The sequence below is a fragment of the Empidonax traillii genome, unplaced genomic scaffold, assembly GCF_003031625.1.
Source record: "Empidonax traillii isolate 1590-97213 ecotype Southwest subspecies unplaced genomic scaffold, ASM303162v1 scaffold631:size1259156, whole genome shotgun sequence".
NCBI lineage: Eukaryota > Metazoa > Chordata > Aves > Passeriformes > Tyrannidae > Empidonax > Empidonax traillii.
The window spans coordinates 375,050-392,053 of record NW_020955824.1 but is presented as its reverse complement, the minus strand read 5'-3'; the positions used below and the strand labels follow the sequence as shown (position 1 = coordinate 392,053).

At 36.8% G+C, this 17,004-nt stretch overlaps 1 protein-coding gene across 1 annotated transcript in view; it reads right to left on the bottom strand.

Moving 5' to 3' along the window:
• EYA4 (EYA transcriptional coactivator and phosphatase 4) overlaps positions 1–17,004 on the bottom strand; it is a 158,218-nt gene that overhangs the window by 23,334 nt on the left and 117,880 nt on the right. Inside the window, exons 7-13 of the mRNA XM_027898957.1 lie at positions 15,114–15,180; positions 13,035–13,177; positions 12,753–12,896; positions 11,833–11,912; positions 11,294–11,459; positions 4,484–4,620; positions 2,815–2,898 (exon numbers count right to left, since the gene is read on the bottom strand). Coding sequence (XP_027754758.1) covers positions 2,815–2,898; positions 4,484–4,620; positions 11,294–11,459; positions 11,833–11,912; positions 12,753–12,896; positions 13,035–13,177; positions 15,114–15,180 — 821 coding nt within the window. The remainder of the gene's footprint in view (positions 1–2,814; positions 2,899–4,483; positions 4,621–11,293; positions 11,460–11,832; positions 11,913–12,752; positions 12,897–13,034; positions 13,178–15,113; positions 15,181–17,004) is intronic.

The following is a 17,004-nucleotide window of genomic DNA, read 5'->3' as shown; positions in this document are numbered from 1 at the left end:
ACATTAAAGACATGCTATTCTCATGTAGAAAATTTAAATATGGGAGAATGGGAAAATTCTCCTTTTCCTGTGAGGGTTTTTTGATGGGGTTTCTTTTTTTGGGAGTAACCCAATTATGTTATACAAAATGTGCTCATAAAATACATGTCGAAGAACACAGTATGCACAGCTAGGAATTTGTGTGACATGAGATGCTTTTATTTTTTAAAATCAGATAGCAAATCATGCCAATTAAATAATTTAGTATCACCATTTCTTTTTTCATTGTTAAGTAAATAATGACTTTATACCACCTTTTCAAGATAAAGAGCTCTCTCAAGACTTCTGAAAGACCTATGTGCTCATAAGAGTTCTGCTGACAACCTCACAGTTCCTGAACTATTTACTTTCATAGCAACCCAATTCTTATAATAATCCAATATTCAGCCTGTGTTAAGGTCTTCTATAAAGATGGAAATGATATGCAGAAAAGATAAGGACTACATTTGTTAACAATGTCATGCATCAGAGACTGACTGAAGTCCATCTGTGATATCTTTCTCTTCTCCCATTTCTAACCTCTGAGGCAATTAGGCTCAAACACATCCCACCTTAAGTTTAGGCAGCACTTCAGTGACATGCAAAAGCTAAAGCCCACCGTGATAAGCTCTCCCTGCATTCCCTTTTCTACTGCTCTAGCCTCCTTGCAGTTAACAATATACACATTTGAGTTTCAGTGGTAATTACTCATTACATTCCAAACAAGTTGTACGTAAATATGGCAAAGGCAGTCACTGCAGAAAAGAAAAAGTCGACTATTTTTATTCTCCAGTGTCTGGAAATGAACACCTTTCCTTAGTTGTGTGGATGCTACCTATCAGTACCAAAAAAGAAAAAAAAAAATTTTACTTAGGAATTCCCTGCCTTTTGCTTCACAGTTGTCCATGACATTTGTTTACTGATATTGATCTCAGTTACCCTTGAGATACTCGTGGTTTATATAAGTCGACTTTACCTACTGTTAGTACTACTGGCTGTTAATATGCCATTACTGCTCTAAAGTCTCTGCATGAAGAGTCAATTTTAGCAGCACATGTGTTCTTAAGAACAAAGCTACTGGGATGTTTTCAAATATCCCTACTCCTAGCCAAGTGGGAAATCAAGAGGAATCACACTTCTATTGCAGTTTCCAAGACAGTTTTCAAATTTATCCATAGATGTTTTGTGAGCCATAAAATGTGCTCTGATTTCTAAAAATCTGCATTAAAGTTGATTTAGGAAACATCTTAAGGGCACAATAGAAAAAGAAGGAAAGGAATGACTGCATCACCGGAGCAATTCAGGAAGTTCTACGGCAGACTACAGGCTACTCTCAAAGTGATAGAAATGTTCATGTTCAGCTAGGTTTTTCTCTTGTTTTGATTACTATTAGTCGGAAATGGTTCTGACAAAGTCACTGTTGTTACAATGTTTGACAAACAGCAGAAGGGGGTTTCTTGACAGAATACTGAAATGTACACAGATTTGGCACTGTGAAGCTGCAAAGCAAGCAAGGCTGATTTTTTTTTTTTTTTTTTAGACATGAATAACTATCCTTATCTTAAAATTTCAGAAATTCTGATTTTTCACTTGGCCTGTGATTTTTCCTATTAACTTTTAATAACCAAAAAAGGCTGCTCACATGGAAGACTGACTCATCCATGGTTATAATCCACAGGTTTTGGCTTTGGACATTTCTAACCCACTGGCTGGAGAGGTAGGTGTGAAAAGTATTTCTGTAATATACTATTTCTTACATGCTTTCCTCAAGCATGTGATTCTGTCCAGAATAAAGAGGCTGAAAAGATGTTCAACAAGCCCTTTATCTGACAGAGTATGAATATGGTCATGTTATGTTCTACGGTCTATGTACGTTCTTAAAAGGTAATACTTTTGCATTCATTTCACTGGAATGGCACAGCACAGAGAAAATTATGTATGTACATACCAACATTCCCCCTGTCCGTTTTCTTCCTTCCACATATTTGCTTTAATTTTCTTTTCGTTTTATTCGGGCCTTTAGCTCTGCTCCTCCTACCAGTCTGCTTCTGTTTCTATGCACCAGTCCCTCCTCCCTTGCCAGAGCAGCCATTCCCTGGGCTCCCATCACCAGTACAGTGGGGCTCACTGCTGACTCAGCTCTTGCAGGCTGCCACTGCCTCTCTTTGACTCCCTCACTCTTCTTCCTACTCTCAGGCTCCCTGCTCTGTGACTTGAACTCCTTTTGGACTCATTGGAGGGGAGAGGATGCTTAAAACTACTTAAGAAACAGTTTCACTCCCCAGCATTACTCACCCCAGAGCCAGCCAAGGGAACAAAGATTTCACAGAAAAGTTGGGGAGTCAAAGAATAACATCTGCAGCTGGCACTGAAATAGATCAGACTCTTTCTTACTCATTCTGATTCATCGACTTCCTGTAAATTCATCCACCACTCCAGTTTCTTATTTCTTCCTCTACGCTTCCAGATACCGTCAGTTATTTCCATTGGTGCACTTCATCTATTATCTCCGTGCAATGTCTCTTCCAACATCAGAAACCTCATCCTTGTTCCTCTATAAGCTCTTCCCTCATTTACAGCATCTGCTTCAGCCCTGCCTCATATATTGTGCTTAGGGTCTGCGTCTCGTTCCTGTCCTTGACTTCTTCACATTAACCCTCTGAAAATGGGGTTTCCTGTACACTTTCCCTCCAACTTCAGACCAAGTCATAAGGAAGTGAAAAACATATATATATATATATGCAAGCCAGATAGCTCTGATAAAGTGAATTGACACAGAATTCATAGCTCACATACCTTGCCATACTTTTGTGCATAGGATCCTGTAAGCAGCGAATGAAAAACTATGATTGTTTCATCCAAATCCCAAACAAATACACGCTGAAAACAGAATTGGGGAAAATATTATTGAACAAATAACATCCAAGTTCCACCACCATCCCACCCAGGGGGACTAAAAGTCAACTGAGTCCTAGAGTTTCATCAAGCAGTCAACTGAGCAGTGTTTCTCTGAAAATCAGCAATAACAGTGCATCATGCATGGTAAAAACCTAAAAGGAGAGTAACTTTCTTCTCTTCAACCATTTCTTATTTGTCCTCAAAAAAGCTTTTCATAAAAGCTCTATAACATAGATTTCAGAAACATGATGTGGGGTCAAACATAATTGTTAAGGATAAACAGTACTTTCAGATACTTCTGTGCGAGTCTTATTGATTCAAGATTCTTTATTTGTACTGTAGAACGAAAATTAAATCTTGGGTAAAAAGTGCTACATGCCACATATAATGCAGAATTTAAATAATATTATGGAATTTAACAGATCATTCTAACTCCATCAATTCAATTTCACTATTTTTCATTTTCACTGGTAAATAAAAAATAACAAATAAAAATACAAACAACCCCCCCAAACAAACAAAACAACAACAAAACAAACAAAACAAAACAAAAAAAACCCTGAAATGTAAGAAGTTAGTCTCTTCACTGGAAAAGTTAAATCCTTTAAAAAGTGAAAAATATATAAATTTCTGTACAAAAGCACTGGCATTTACATTCAGTGCCTAGCCCTGCAGCCCACCCTCCTATCCCAGGATGAGCTGTTCAGCCAGCCAAGTCCCAGCAATAATTTTGTTTTCTTCTGTACCCAGAGCTGGTCAGTGAGGGCAGAGCAGTGGAGCTGGCCAAGGCTGCTGGCTCCCACTTCTGCTCTGGCGGCAGCAGAGGACTCACTGCACTGGCAGGCAGCACATCCCTGATGACAGAGCTGGAGTATCACAAACACACGCAGGCACTTCCCTTCCTCCTGTCATCGTCAGGCAGTGCACTGCTAACACAGGAGTAATAGGACTATAAGTACTATGTTGCTAAGACATCCCCTGTGCTTGAAATCATCCTCCTGTATATTAAGCAGATATATTTCTTTGATAAGCACTGACCTTGCACTGTACTAAAGTACAGCTATAACTTCACTGATAGAAGCTGCCTCACTGAAATCCGCTGGCATTACTTACATGCACAAGGACAAACTGGTGCCTAAGCACTTAAAAAGCTACAGCCAGATGATCCTGCATATTTACACTGCATCCATAAATACTTGCAATTAAGCTGAATATTTGAGATTTCCTATTCAAAAAACTAAAAGAAAATGTGACAATTTTGAGTACAAATTTGTGCTTCTCTTGCATGAAAACTTGCAAGAAACTGCAAGACATGCAATCTGAGAGCTAAAAAGAACTAGGCCGAAACACATTTACCTTTCTGCCTAACTTTGTGACACAGAATAGTAAAGTCTCATTGTACACGTACGTTAAAGCAGCTACTAATCTCTGTTGCATTCAGCTAGTGAGACTGAGTCCATGATGTTTTCTAAAATGCTTGAAGCTATTTCCACAGACGTAGTTTTCAGAATTTACTTTTCACAGAAGAAACCTCTGCATCAATACCCATCAATTACCACAGGCATACCTCCAAGTCACTGTCCGGAGGAGGTGATGGATTATTCTTCCGTCCTCTACCCCTAGACTTCGACCCAGAACTCCTACATGTTCTCTCATCAAGATCTTTGATTGGCGTGGAGGGGCTCTGCACTGTGTCAAACTCCCCTGTAAAGTCAACCATTCATGTAAAAATTAGTGCTGGATTTTAACATAATTAACTTTTTTTTCTTTTCTCAAAGCTGGATATGTCTGTATGCAAACTCAATGACAAGATACATGTAAAAAAAGCTGTGAAAAATGAGTGATAAGGTGGCTTTACCAGTGAACATGATAAACCTTAGCAGAATAAGATTAAAATGACATATGCATCTGCAGATATGTACACAAATATGCATGAGCCCAGGCAAAATATCAATATATCCAAGGATGATGTATTTTAGAAGTCACACTAATGGCTTCTCAAAACATGAAGTGTCTTTTACTTAAGGTATTTTATTTCCCACGTTTAGTTCAGCTACACTTATTTCCAAGTCCTGCATTACTTTTACCAGAACACCCTCTGACACTCATCCATGCCCCAGAACAGCCAGGCAGCTTCCTGCTTCATCTCCTCCTCCCATGTCACCTGCTCTCTAGTAGAATTCACTCTTTTTTTTTTTCTTACCTTATCTCTACCCAAAAATTGGCAAAGTCATATATTATATGCTTTATAAATGCAATATTCCAGTTAGTACCTGAAGGAGGATGAAGTCGTACTTTCTGTGTTCTGATCATCTTTTTCTCCAGGTGTGGTGGGCTGGAAGGACCTTTGATCTGGTATGGCATATCTGGTCTTAATCACAGTCAGGCCCTGACTTACTCATTTAATCTACTTTCTCCCTCTTATGGTAACAAAGGGCTTTAGAGGTAATCATGAACCAGTAGCTATGTAAGACAGACTGACTGAAGAAGATATCTCCAGGAAGGATGGCATGGAACTTCTCTTTACAAATCATTTGGATGCCACAGCTCAGTAACCCGAAAATATCATTTTCTTCATAACACAGTGCCCTTTTAAAACTTGTAGCAATAAGTGTAGTTTGGCTAGGTTCCCAAGTGCTAAATGACAAAAAAAGTCTTTCATTGTTTATACTATTAATGATTTCAATTTTCTCCGTTAAAGAAGGAAAGGGTACAGGTTTGATCTGATGTCTCTTATAGAGTTTGATTCAAGGAAGACCTTGAGCTGCCTGTAATTGTGCATTTCTGGACCACTTTGGTAATATTTGTTAAAAGTGCTCATGATGGCACATTTGCAGAATAAATTAACTTGGTAAAAGAATTTCCCAAGAATCATCTATAATGCATCTGATTTTGAGCTGGAATCTGAATTTTTTTTTTTTTTTTTTTTCATTTTTACTAAAGAGCATCACTGAGTGGCCAGCAGATGAAGAAGAGTGATTTTTTCTGCTCTGCTCTGAACTTGCAAGACCATATCTGAAAAAATGCCTAGTTTTGGGTTCCCAAGTAGAAGGGATATTGATAAACTAGAATTAGTCCAGATAAGGGCCACCAAGTCAGTTAATGAGCTGAGCATGCAGTAAAAGAGGCTAAGTGACTTTTCTTAGAGGTATGCAGGGAAGGGGCAAGATGCATAGACAGAAATCACATCAAGGGTTATTCCCATTAGATACTAGGAAAAATTCCCTCACTATGAGAGTGTCAGGACCTGGGATGGGTTCCCAGACAGAGAGACTGCATTCTCCATCCTTGGAGATACTCAAACCTCCACTGGACACAGCCCTGAGCAACACGACCTAAGCTGACTCGTCCACGAGCAGGTAGGACCAAAAGACTCACTGAGATCCCTTCCAACATGAATTACTGAATGTTTCTGTGATCTTCCTCAAATCATTGACCTCTTTGCTTCTCCACAACAAAGAAAAGAAACCAATTCTGATCTAGCAGGCTCTAAGAAGACAAAGGAGACTGCAGTCTCAGCTGAGTCTGCAGTAACACATAATGTAACACAATAGTTGAATTCCTAATCTCTTCCATCATTTGTTTACACCTTGCAGTCAACCACATACAAAATATAGTAAAAATAAATATACTGCAAGATATACTTAAACATCTTGACAGGAAAAATACTGTTGTATTTTTTTGGAAGAAAAATATTTAAGCCCATACTGTTACATTCCTGAATGGCAGCTCTAGAGCTCTAGACATTGTGATGAAAGTATTCCCGATTCAAGAAAGGGAGAAGAAGAAGAAACTTAGATATGTCCTTCTTCAGGTAAATGTCCTAACCAGCAGGCTCAGGAACTAAGTTCTCTGGGGTACACTTGTTTATTTGACTAATTGATTTAAATTAAGTATAAAGACTTATTTTCATGGCCCAGAATCCACAGCCCTGTATCCGTGTGGAAGGTGATGAATCCTCCATGAAATAGGAGGAAATCGGATTTGCCTCTCTTGCTTCCTCAGAAAGTGCTTCTCTGCTTGTGCAGAACAGAGTAAAACTTTCAGAAGAAATTTTTCAAAACTGCAATTGGAGAATTTATTCCAGATACTGTCCTGAACTGGATAAGGATTATACGTACTCTATAGTAAATTCTCTGTCAGTTAAAATTCTTATTTGCCAAAAAATGGCACAAAAGTTAAGCAGTAATAATAATACCTAATGAAAAATGTTCTCAGTGTGGTTTCACTTGTCCCTACAGAACGAAGGAAGAGAGTTCTTGTTGAGTAATCACTTCTATTCCTAGTATGATCTTGATGTCAGTAAGGACACTGCAGGCAGTAAAACAATCAATAAGATTACATTATCTTAGTTCTTTCCCTGTAAGAAGAACAGCAAAATGTATTTTGGTAAATGTACAAATGTACAAAAAGAAGAGTCCTTGTGCAGCAAAGACCTACACTGGCTTCAAAAGAAGTTCTGAGTGTGCAAGAGTTCTGTACAAAAACACAGTTTCCTAGATTTTACAGACAGAGTGGCAAAAATATCCCAAACCAAACAAGAAATGAAAAAGCAAAAATTAAGTGAAGATGGATGTTTACGTTTTTATCACAAAAGTCTTCATATTTATAACATTTCAAGATTTTACAATAAAATCAAAACTCATTCTACAGCAATGTATTAAAACATCTGTTCTCAATGACTGTGTTTATAAATAAAATATAAAAAAAGAAGCCCTGTTCTAAATCTTCTCTGAAAGTATCCAACAACCAAAGTAAATAACTTCAATTTTCATTTAGCATTAGCCATTACCACTTGCCTCAGGCTTCTGTTTGGGTCAATTCTGTACATGTTTGCATCATTATCTACTAATCAGAATTTTAACTAATCATTGTTCATTGTAAAACCTAGCTATTTAAAGCCAACTTTATTTCATTATGTTAATCTGTAAATCAGAAAGACCAGCTGTCTCCTACTTGAATGCAAGGTATGTATCTATTTTAGAACTGCAGAAGTCAGTATTGCATGTTTTTTCAAACAACTGGAGGCTTAATTGCTTGAATTGCTTTTTACCAACAGCACGCTAAAGGAGAAACTGTATTCTCTCATCCTCTGCTTTAGAAATGAGGTCAATGCTGATAAAAAGAAAACTTATTAAAAATTCAGCCATGTAACATAAAGAAACGTGAGAAATTCTAGTATCAAAGAGTACTGAAAACATTACCCTTGTGAAGAGTTCCTACTGCAGCTCATATCAGAAGAAATTTTTATTACAATGTTTGACATTTTTTGGCTTTTCCAAGATTCAACACATGCCTAATAAATATACTACATAACCTCCTGGGCTATGAGCAGCGTCAGAGATCCATGAAAACAAGAGGAAACTGTTAAAACCAGACTGTGGAATGACCGCTTTATCACAGTTGTAGTTACACATATTCATACACTTGTTCATATCCAATATGAAGCCTTTTGTTCTGTGGAGACCTTGCAGCACTCCAGCTAGAGGACAGGGAGTTACAGCACCACCACTACAAATGGAGGTGGTCTTTCATATCCAGAATATTGTTTCCCATCTCTGGTTTGATGTGAACATCCTCTCCTCCTTGTTAAAACACAGTTCTACCACTTAAGCAAGAGAAAAGAGTTTATGCAGTGCATTTAAACCTAATGCCATCTCCCAGAGAATCTGCAAAGAGTGACTTCATTGTGGGTACCAAATTAAGAGAGAGTAAGCTTTGCTGCATCGCAGTAACCAAACAGGAGCTAATATCCCACAGTGATTCACCTCCCTGAACCCTGGACATATGAAAGTGAGGCGCCTTAACATGAAGCTTTTATCCAGGTCTATTCCTCTGTTAGAGTTTTATTTGCCCTAGATTAAATGTACTTATGTATTCATCAAATGTACTCAAATATACTTATCTCCTGAGACCTCATCCCAAGGCTCATCTGAGTTATCCCTATTTGAGATGAAGTGCCCTAGGAGATACCTATTTCTCTCACAAATGCTCTGTGGTAATGAGTGCATTTTGAAAAATCTTAATATAAGACAGGCACAATACAAAATCAGAAGAGAAGCCTTGAGGCTTGAGCATCACATAAATGTGGGATGGATGAATTTCTGAGCCCCTTCACACTCTCTTTATGGATTGATTTTTGTTACAGACTCTTACCAGACACAGCAGCAGGAAGATGGCTTCAACGTCACAAGCCTGGTTTTTCTTTCTGGCTTGTAATGTGTTATTGCTTGTCATGAACAGCAGAAAGAGTAAAATCTATTTCAATTTTCATCTCATTTTCATTACTTGGTCAATAAATAAAATTTTAACTGTTATTAACTCTTGATCTGATGAGGATTTATTATGAAACTGCAAAATCCTATATTTTTGGAAGGTACTAGAAGTTTTGATTAGATATTTGAATTAAGAGTTAGAAGAGATGGCAGAAGAATGAAGTGCCTTGCTGTGTTTTGTCTTAGGTTTTAGTTGGAGTAAGTCTTAAGGACTTAAGGCCTTTTAGACAGTAAGTGAACATGCTGAGTGCTAAAGATCTGCAGTATCTGAAATAGTCTCCAAGACACTGCACCTCACCAATGGAAATGTATTTTTACAGTGACACAGAAGTGCATAGGCATGACATGCATTCACAAAGTGGGCGTTTCACTCTCAGCAGAGGGTCTCATGATCAGTGCAACACTCAACAGAAATAAGGAACAGATGGGGGTGGATTTGTTAAGTTCAGATGCACAACCTACTTAAAAAGAAAGCAACTTCATCTGTTTAAACAATCCACAACCAAGAAAAATCATTAATGTTTCACAGACGTGAAGCCTTCAGTAATTTTTCAACCTGTTCAAATTCTGTAAGATTCCTTTTTTTTGCTAATTCTCTTCAATACTAAGGGTGTTTGTAATAGATGTCTCGACATCTATTAGATGTAATAGATGAAAATTTTACATTGCATTTTTAGGAAACAGAGATACATAAGGGAGAGGCAATATGGGAAACTGATTTTCTCAAATGAGAATATGAAGGAATAACAAAAAACAAGGAAAAGTACACAGGACGTGCACAGTTGTCAAAACAGAACTTTTGAGTACATTTCATTCTCTTTTAAAAATACATATTATTTGTATCTGTTATAGATATCCTCCAACTGTTGAAATTTCACTTGATTATGCACTACCTCTTACCTTTTTTTCCCTAAATTTACATTCTGAGACTACCAAATAATATATTACACTTTTCATCAAAAATCAAGGGAATGTGTATCTCCCCACAGCTATTCCAAACCATGTCCATATCCATACCATACCACACCACACCCCAAACACACACACACACACACATGCACACACACGGATATAAACATCAGCCTGAGAAAAACATCTGGGTAGAAAAAATTTCAACTCGTAATTAAAGTTACAACATTTTTAGTAAATTTAAGCAGCTTATATTAAGTATGAGGCCTTGCTTATACTTTTCTACACAGTGTTACCTTTCTTTTGTACACATTTATTATAATAATATATTAGTCCTTCTGCTGTACTTTTCAGTAAGATGGTGCACTTGTTAGGAAGATTTGTGCAGTAAGGTGATTTTGAGACTAAAGCACAAATTCCTCCCCTATGCAGAGCCTAATCCAAAAGTCAGTTCGTTAGTCTTCTCAGAAATGCTCTAGAAATGCCACAGTCTGTGGGTAAGGGGGACTACTCATGCTGCCTGAGTGAAGCCAGGGAAGAGAAGCAGCCCTGGAAGACATTGCTCTGAGTGCTAAGGAAAAATGAAGAACTGTCATTACCACCTAGGGGTGTCCTAGGAAAATAAGTAACAGGCTACTGTGCTATGGCTGTGATGTGGTGGCTGTGCACAAGAGGGCAGGGCTGGGCAGGCAAAGGGAGCCTCCTCGGGTCTCCTGAGAATGCTCTTTTTGTAAATTCGACTAGTTCAATATGAACTTTTTTTTTTTTTTTTTTTAAGAGACTTGTGCTATTAACCTATTTCTCTATTCTTTCTTACCTAAATTAGTGAATTAACAAGTATGGATGGGACATAGTTAAATGAACAATGGTATCTTGTTTTAAATTCTTTACAGAAATACTTTAGACTGTGTAGGTGGAAACAGGAATGTCCCACTGTCAGAAATAGCGACAACCATCTCAGCCTGAAAATACTTAATTTAACTAGCAAACAAACATGACATGTTTCCTAACTATACAGTAAAAAAGCTTATTTTGGCTGGTTTACATTGTGAAGTTTTCTGAAAGGCATGAGCTTAAAATGTCAATATTCAAACAAGGCATTCAAGCAATGCAAGGTGGATGTGGAAATCTTGTCTTTATACAAGTAGAGAAAAAAATACAAAAATTGTTTTCACCTGAATGTAGATCTGTACCTGGTTGACTAGTCAACCCAGGGAGAGAGTCCTGTAACTGGTAGGTTGATGATGATGAAGAAGTGCCATCAGCCGTGTTGTTTGAGGTCATATATGCACCATATGTTGATGCTGAGTAATACTGTGCATATTGATTTTGGCCAAAAGCTGTGTATGATGGATAATCCTAAAACAGCAAATGCAGCAGAGCACTTAATTAAGTACAGTGATGAATGATTTTTTTCCAGTAAGTATTTCTAAATGTACAATCATATGACTTTTGCAAGCATTTTGAAGGCTTGGTTAGCACTTTTTTTAATTTAAGAATATTTAATGTTTTTTAATTTAAGGATATTTGGTAAAATACTACAGTGAGATTGCTGAAATATTTAAGTGCCACAAGATGTAACTAGGCTTACAATGGGATTTTGGTCACTTTCCTCAGAAAATAGCATTGAACCACAGTGAATGTCATTCAACATAACAGAACTAAATTAAAGTAACATGCTATAACTGGAGTGATATAAGTCCTCTCATAATTGGTAAATAAAAATTCATACCTGTTGCGAACTACTGAAGTTTGTGGAATTCGAAACAGAATTGTTTGAGTAAATAGTGGATGATGGTGTAAAACTAGAACCTAAAATTAAAAAATACAACTAACTGTGAGAACTTGCTTGTGAACCAAGATAAAATTCTAAACAGAATACTCCATTTTAAGATGCAAAACAATCAGAAGAAAAAAAAAACTTTTTTTTTACTGATAAAATAATAATATATTGTAATGAAACACATAGAGGCATATATTTCTCTTCTCACCATGAAAGGAAGATATTAACAGTAAGCCATTCCACTGACCTAGAAGGCATTTTTCAATTTATTGCAGTATCTCACCTCTCCTAAAAGACTTTTTTCTCTTTTGCCTTAATTTCTAACACTTTAGTGTTAAATTCACAAAACAAAATATTTTCAAAGACTAATTAATGATTTGTGTGTTTTTAATCAATCTGTAATGAGACATGTCCTTGTTTTCAGCATAAATCAGATGTTCATATAGTAATTCGTATTTGTAAATTGTATATTCAAAAGACTAACTGTACAAGAAGCTTAAAAATTATCCAAATAGAGTAGGTTGTCAATGATCAAAGGGTATAAGTAAATAACTAAATGAATAGTAAATGAAAGAATAAATATGAATTAAAGAGAAATTCTAAAAAATTAGGTTAATCTAAGTATCAAATTATGTCATACTAGAAACAGGGAAAGAAGGCAAAGAGACTTGTTTATATTAATAAATATAATAAATACTTCCAGTCCTGCCATGTAATTTTACCTCACAAAAAAACCCCCCCAAAAAGGTGCAAATAGGGACTGCACTGCATGACCAGATCCAAACTAACTTATCAAAATGAACACACATATATGCATATTGGTAATGGATATAAATACTTAGCTTTAAATTTTAGAGTTGGCTACTCACCTGGCATCTGGTAAGAGTAGGGTGTTTGGCCTGGCTGTGGGGTGGAAAACCCCGGGCTATAACTGAGGCACCCGCTCTGCAGTGGTGATTGGGTCTGCGAGAGCCCACTTTCTGTCTTGATGCCTGGCAACATTACACCCAAATCTGTATAAGAAATTAATTTTCAACTGATTCTTCAAAATATTTTCTTACAGTCGGGAAAAATCAAACAGAAAGCAAAAAACACTCATGTTGGCAATGCTTTTTATTCTACTTAAAGTGAAGTAATAAGAGGCCAAATACCGTAAGTGGGTAAGCTGTAGGGCTGTCCTGTCTGTGAGTAGGCTGTATAGACCGCTGGTTGCTGCATTCCTGAATACTGGGTTTGTCCGGCATAGGCAGACATTGTTTGAGCTGCTGGTGTAGAAAGAATGTGTGGATAGGGCCTAAATATCAGGAAAAATAGCATTACTGTGGCAACAAATACTTTGTATGTTGATTCAAGCAATAAAGTAAAGCAAAAGGTTTAAAGACGTCCAAAGGCAGTTCATTATTCTGCCAACTGCTCCTCTTCTGGGATTTGTTCCATCCTCTACTGAAATAAGTTGAAAAACACTCTGTCTCACATTCCCCAAGGCACAGTGAATATTCTGTGCCATCCCATCACCACACTTTGATTCTTAAGCTACTCTGTCCACTTCGAAGTGGGCCGTGACACTGCTGAACAGCTTTATATGGATTTGACCCCCTTTCAGCCAAGATAAATTAGAAAAGCCCCCATGCTTTTTTAATCCAGTGGAGGGAAATTTGGACCAGAACAATAAAGAAAATACAGAGGTGAATGCTGAAGCTAGTACATTATGTCGTCTTCGTAGGTTCTGCTTCAACAGACATCTAGCCTCTCACTTCAACAAGAGATGGATCATACACATTAAGAGGGGCACAAAAATAATGATAGCAATACTTTGGTGACCAGATGGGCTTTAAATGTTTGGAAAATATGGGCTAGAGACATAGAATGGAAATATAAATGGTCTTTATTTATGAATACTGGGGTTTTATGGAGAGATTGAATAAAACCAAGTTTAAAATTTTTGCCCTCTAGAGTTGCAAAAATATACAGAGAAACATTTTTCTTGGATTGTTTTGTAAGTCAAATAAGATTTTATGGGCCAAGAGTTGAATAAACACACTCTGCAGAATTACGCTAACTGAAACCTGGCCATTAAAAGCTATGACTAAATTTCAGATTCTAATTTTTAAATTTTTTTTTCCTTTCTAATTAGTTCAGTACAGTTGGCAGCTTTTACTATCAGAAAAGGATTGCTCATTAATTTATATGCCAAAAAATTGTAACAGTAGATTAAAAAATTCTATTAAACCTTGTAATGTATGTGGCCAAAAGTATCTGATACAGTTTGCCAAAACTTGTTTTAAGTTGAGTGAGGGCTCTTAGTTGAGGCACCTACTTTCTGTATTAATAAATATTGGCTACCATCATACCAATACAAATTTAGGAAAAAAAAGCCCAAAACTTAAAAAAACCTAATCAGCTACAATTTCAGTGTTTTCTCTGTATCCAAATCACACAGGTAGCTGTGCTCTGTATCAAATACATGAAAAAAAATAGATGGCATACTGGAATCAAGCACCCTTGTGCACAACACTGATTGTAGGACAAGCAAACTAATAAGACTGCCAACAGCAGTAGTTTCATCTTCTGTGTTTTTTGCTAATATTCCCACCTCTGGATTCATGTAATTGGCCAAGGTCCTGTTTTCCTCAACACACACACACAAAAAAAAAAAAAAAAAAGGAAAGAAATTTTCTATTCCTATCATATGTTGGCTTTAAAATAATGAGATTAAAAGCTAATCCTATTTATTTAATTTATTTGATTTGATTTTTAAATGTTATGATATTGGAGAGGGACGAGAAAAGGGTGGTTCACGATTGTGAAGTTTGGAAGTGTTTGGTAACCCTGGCCCTAGGAGGGTCAGGGACAGGACTACCCCCAGAATACAACTTGCACATGCAATTATGATTTCTATATATAAACTGACTTTTTCAAAATATTTCTGTATATATTGCCAGCACTGTTAATAAACTGATGTCTGAGAACACAATAGTCTGATTTTTTCCTTCTACTGTGTGCAGATATTCAAGGGTATTTCTTGTGCAGAAATACTGCACACAGCAGGATCTTACTCTGCAGAGACATGAGCAAAAAAAAAGTTGGAGAGGGAGCCAGTACTGTGGCTTAAGAATTTTCCTTTTTCTCTGTTTCTTCTGCTGATGAACACTTGTTTGCAACACACCACAGAACTGCCTACAGCCAAGGTCAATTCCCTATAAAAGACTAGAAGAGGTGCAGACACTAACTTGGAGGGATATATCTGTGGAGAGTACTGGTGCGCCGATCTTGGACTGTAGCCACTACTTGTTATTACTGCAAAACAGAAAACAAGAGTACAGCAGTTAGAAACACCATGAGACCGATAGAGCCAAACAGTGTGAACGCTAATGCAGCAACATTAACAGAGAAGCTTATTGAAATAGACAGCTTTTCAGGGAAGCAGATGTCCCTTGAACTGCAACATCTTAATAAAAAAACTAAAACTGTAAATCACTCATTGCTGTGTGGAACCCACTAGCTAGCATGAGTGTGTTGTACTTTTTCAGCTTGACTGACACATTTCTGAGTATATTGCAGAAGCATATATTTCATACATCAGCTGTTATCCACACACCGTAGATCCTTCAAATTTGCAAGTTGCATTAAAAGGGATAATTAAAAAGAATCATGTGATTTGGCTCACATTAACAAGTTCAATTTTAATACTGGATGGAAAAGCAGATTTTACATGATTGTGGCTAATTTTTGTCATCTTAGGTGATGGAAGACACTGGACTGATCACTAAAAAGCAAATACCATTCTTTATCCACAGGCAGATTAGAATGCATCCACTAACAACAATATTTTTACTTGGATGTATGGATAAACAGTCCTGTTAGATAGCCATCCAAACTATGCTCGTCTATATTATTCACAGCTGCATTCTTCCAAGAAAGCTAACAGAACAATAGTCATAACCAATTAAAATTTCATTCAGAAGCGATGCTCTCACTGGATTAATTCCAAGTGTTTGGAAGTTTCTCTTTCCCTTAGCCATCTGTCTTGACTAAGACAGATGTATTCCAAATATATGTACTCTAAAGTGTCGAACCAATCCCTTCAGAGCAAATCCATACTGGGCAAACATACAGAGTGTCTTTATTAGGCCATCTGCTGTTCATTCACTTTTCAAAAGATTAAAGTAGTACACAACGAAGCACTGGAATTTCTTTAGTCTAATCAATCATAGTTGTACTTCAAAGTGTACCCTCTTCCTGAGTTATTCGTAATGGTAGTAGAAATGAACATTCAGAATTATATAAGTGACAAATAGGTTTAGGTTCCTCACTATTTTATGAAACATGATATATTTCTACATCCAGGCCTAATTAACGTCTTTCAGATCTATCGCTTTGAACATTTGCAGAGCTTGGTATTTTTAAAGCTAGTTTAAATGCATTTAGAATGTATAGGACTTAAAAGGAAAATACAGTAGAAGAAAAACACTTAACTTCTTTTTAAAATGTGCATTTGTGTATGGCTTGAAAGTGAAGAAGAACTGGATAATAACTTTTAAAATGTGTGCCATCAGATTTCAGAAAAGAGTTGCTGGTTGAAGAGATATTGAGGGTCTGCCCATGATGGAAATCTGCTAAATTTTATTTTGAGTGGATATTTTTTTTTTTTCCCAAGAATGCCTTTCTATAGCTTAAGCTCAACCCACAGAATGATCTGCTACATGTGCAGGCAACTATTCCCAGAGTTAGACAAAGCTATAGCTGTATCTATCAACATAATCAGTCCATAGAACTCTAAAGGATGCTCTTATTTAATTAACGCTCAAAGAGTAATTACTCTTCCCTTTTGTATTTCTATGACCTTTCTAAAGACAAACAATAGCTAACAGAGTGACCTTGGTGATTCTCAGGGTAAGGAACTTTTGTGATCCATTATTGGCTTATTGGATCACTTTTGCCCATACTGCTCCATTTTTTGTCTGATCATCTGCTGTGTAAGAGCTCACTTGAATAATCAGTTTGATTAAAGCACATTTACCATGCCACCACACCCTATGTAAACTACAAAAGAAATTAATTACCATTCATTTAGATCACTTGAGCTATCAAAACCTAATTTTTAAAAAAAAACACCTGTCC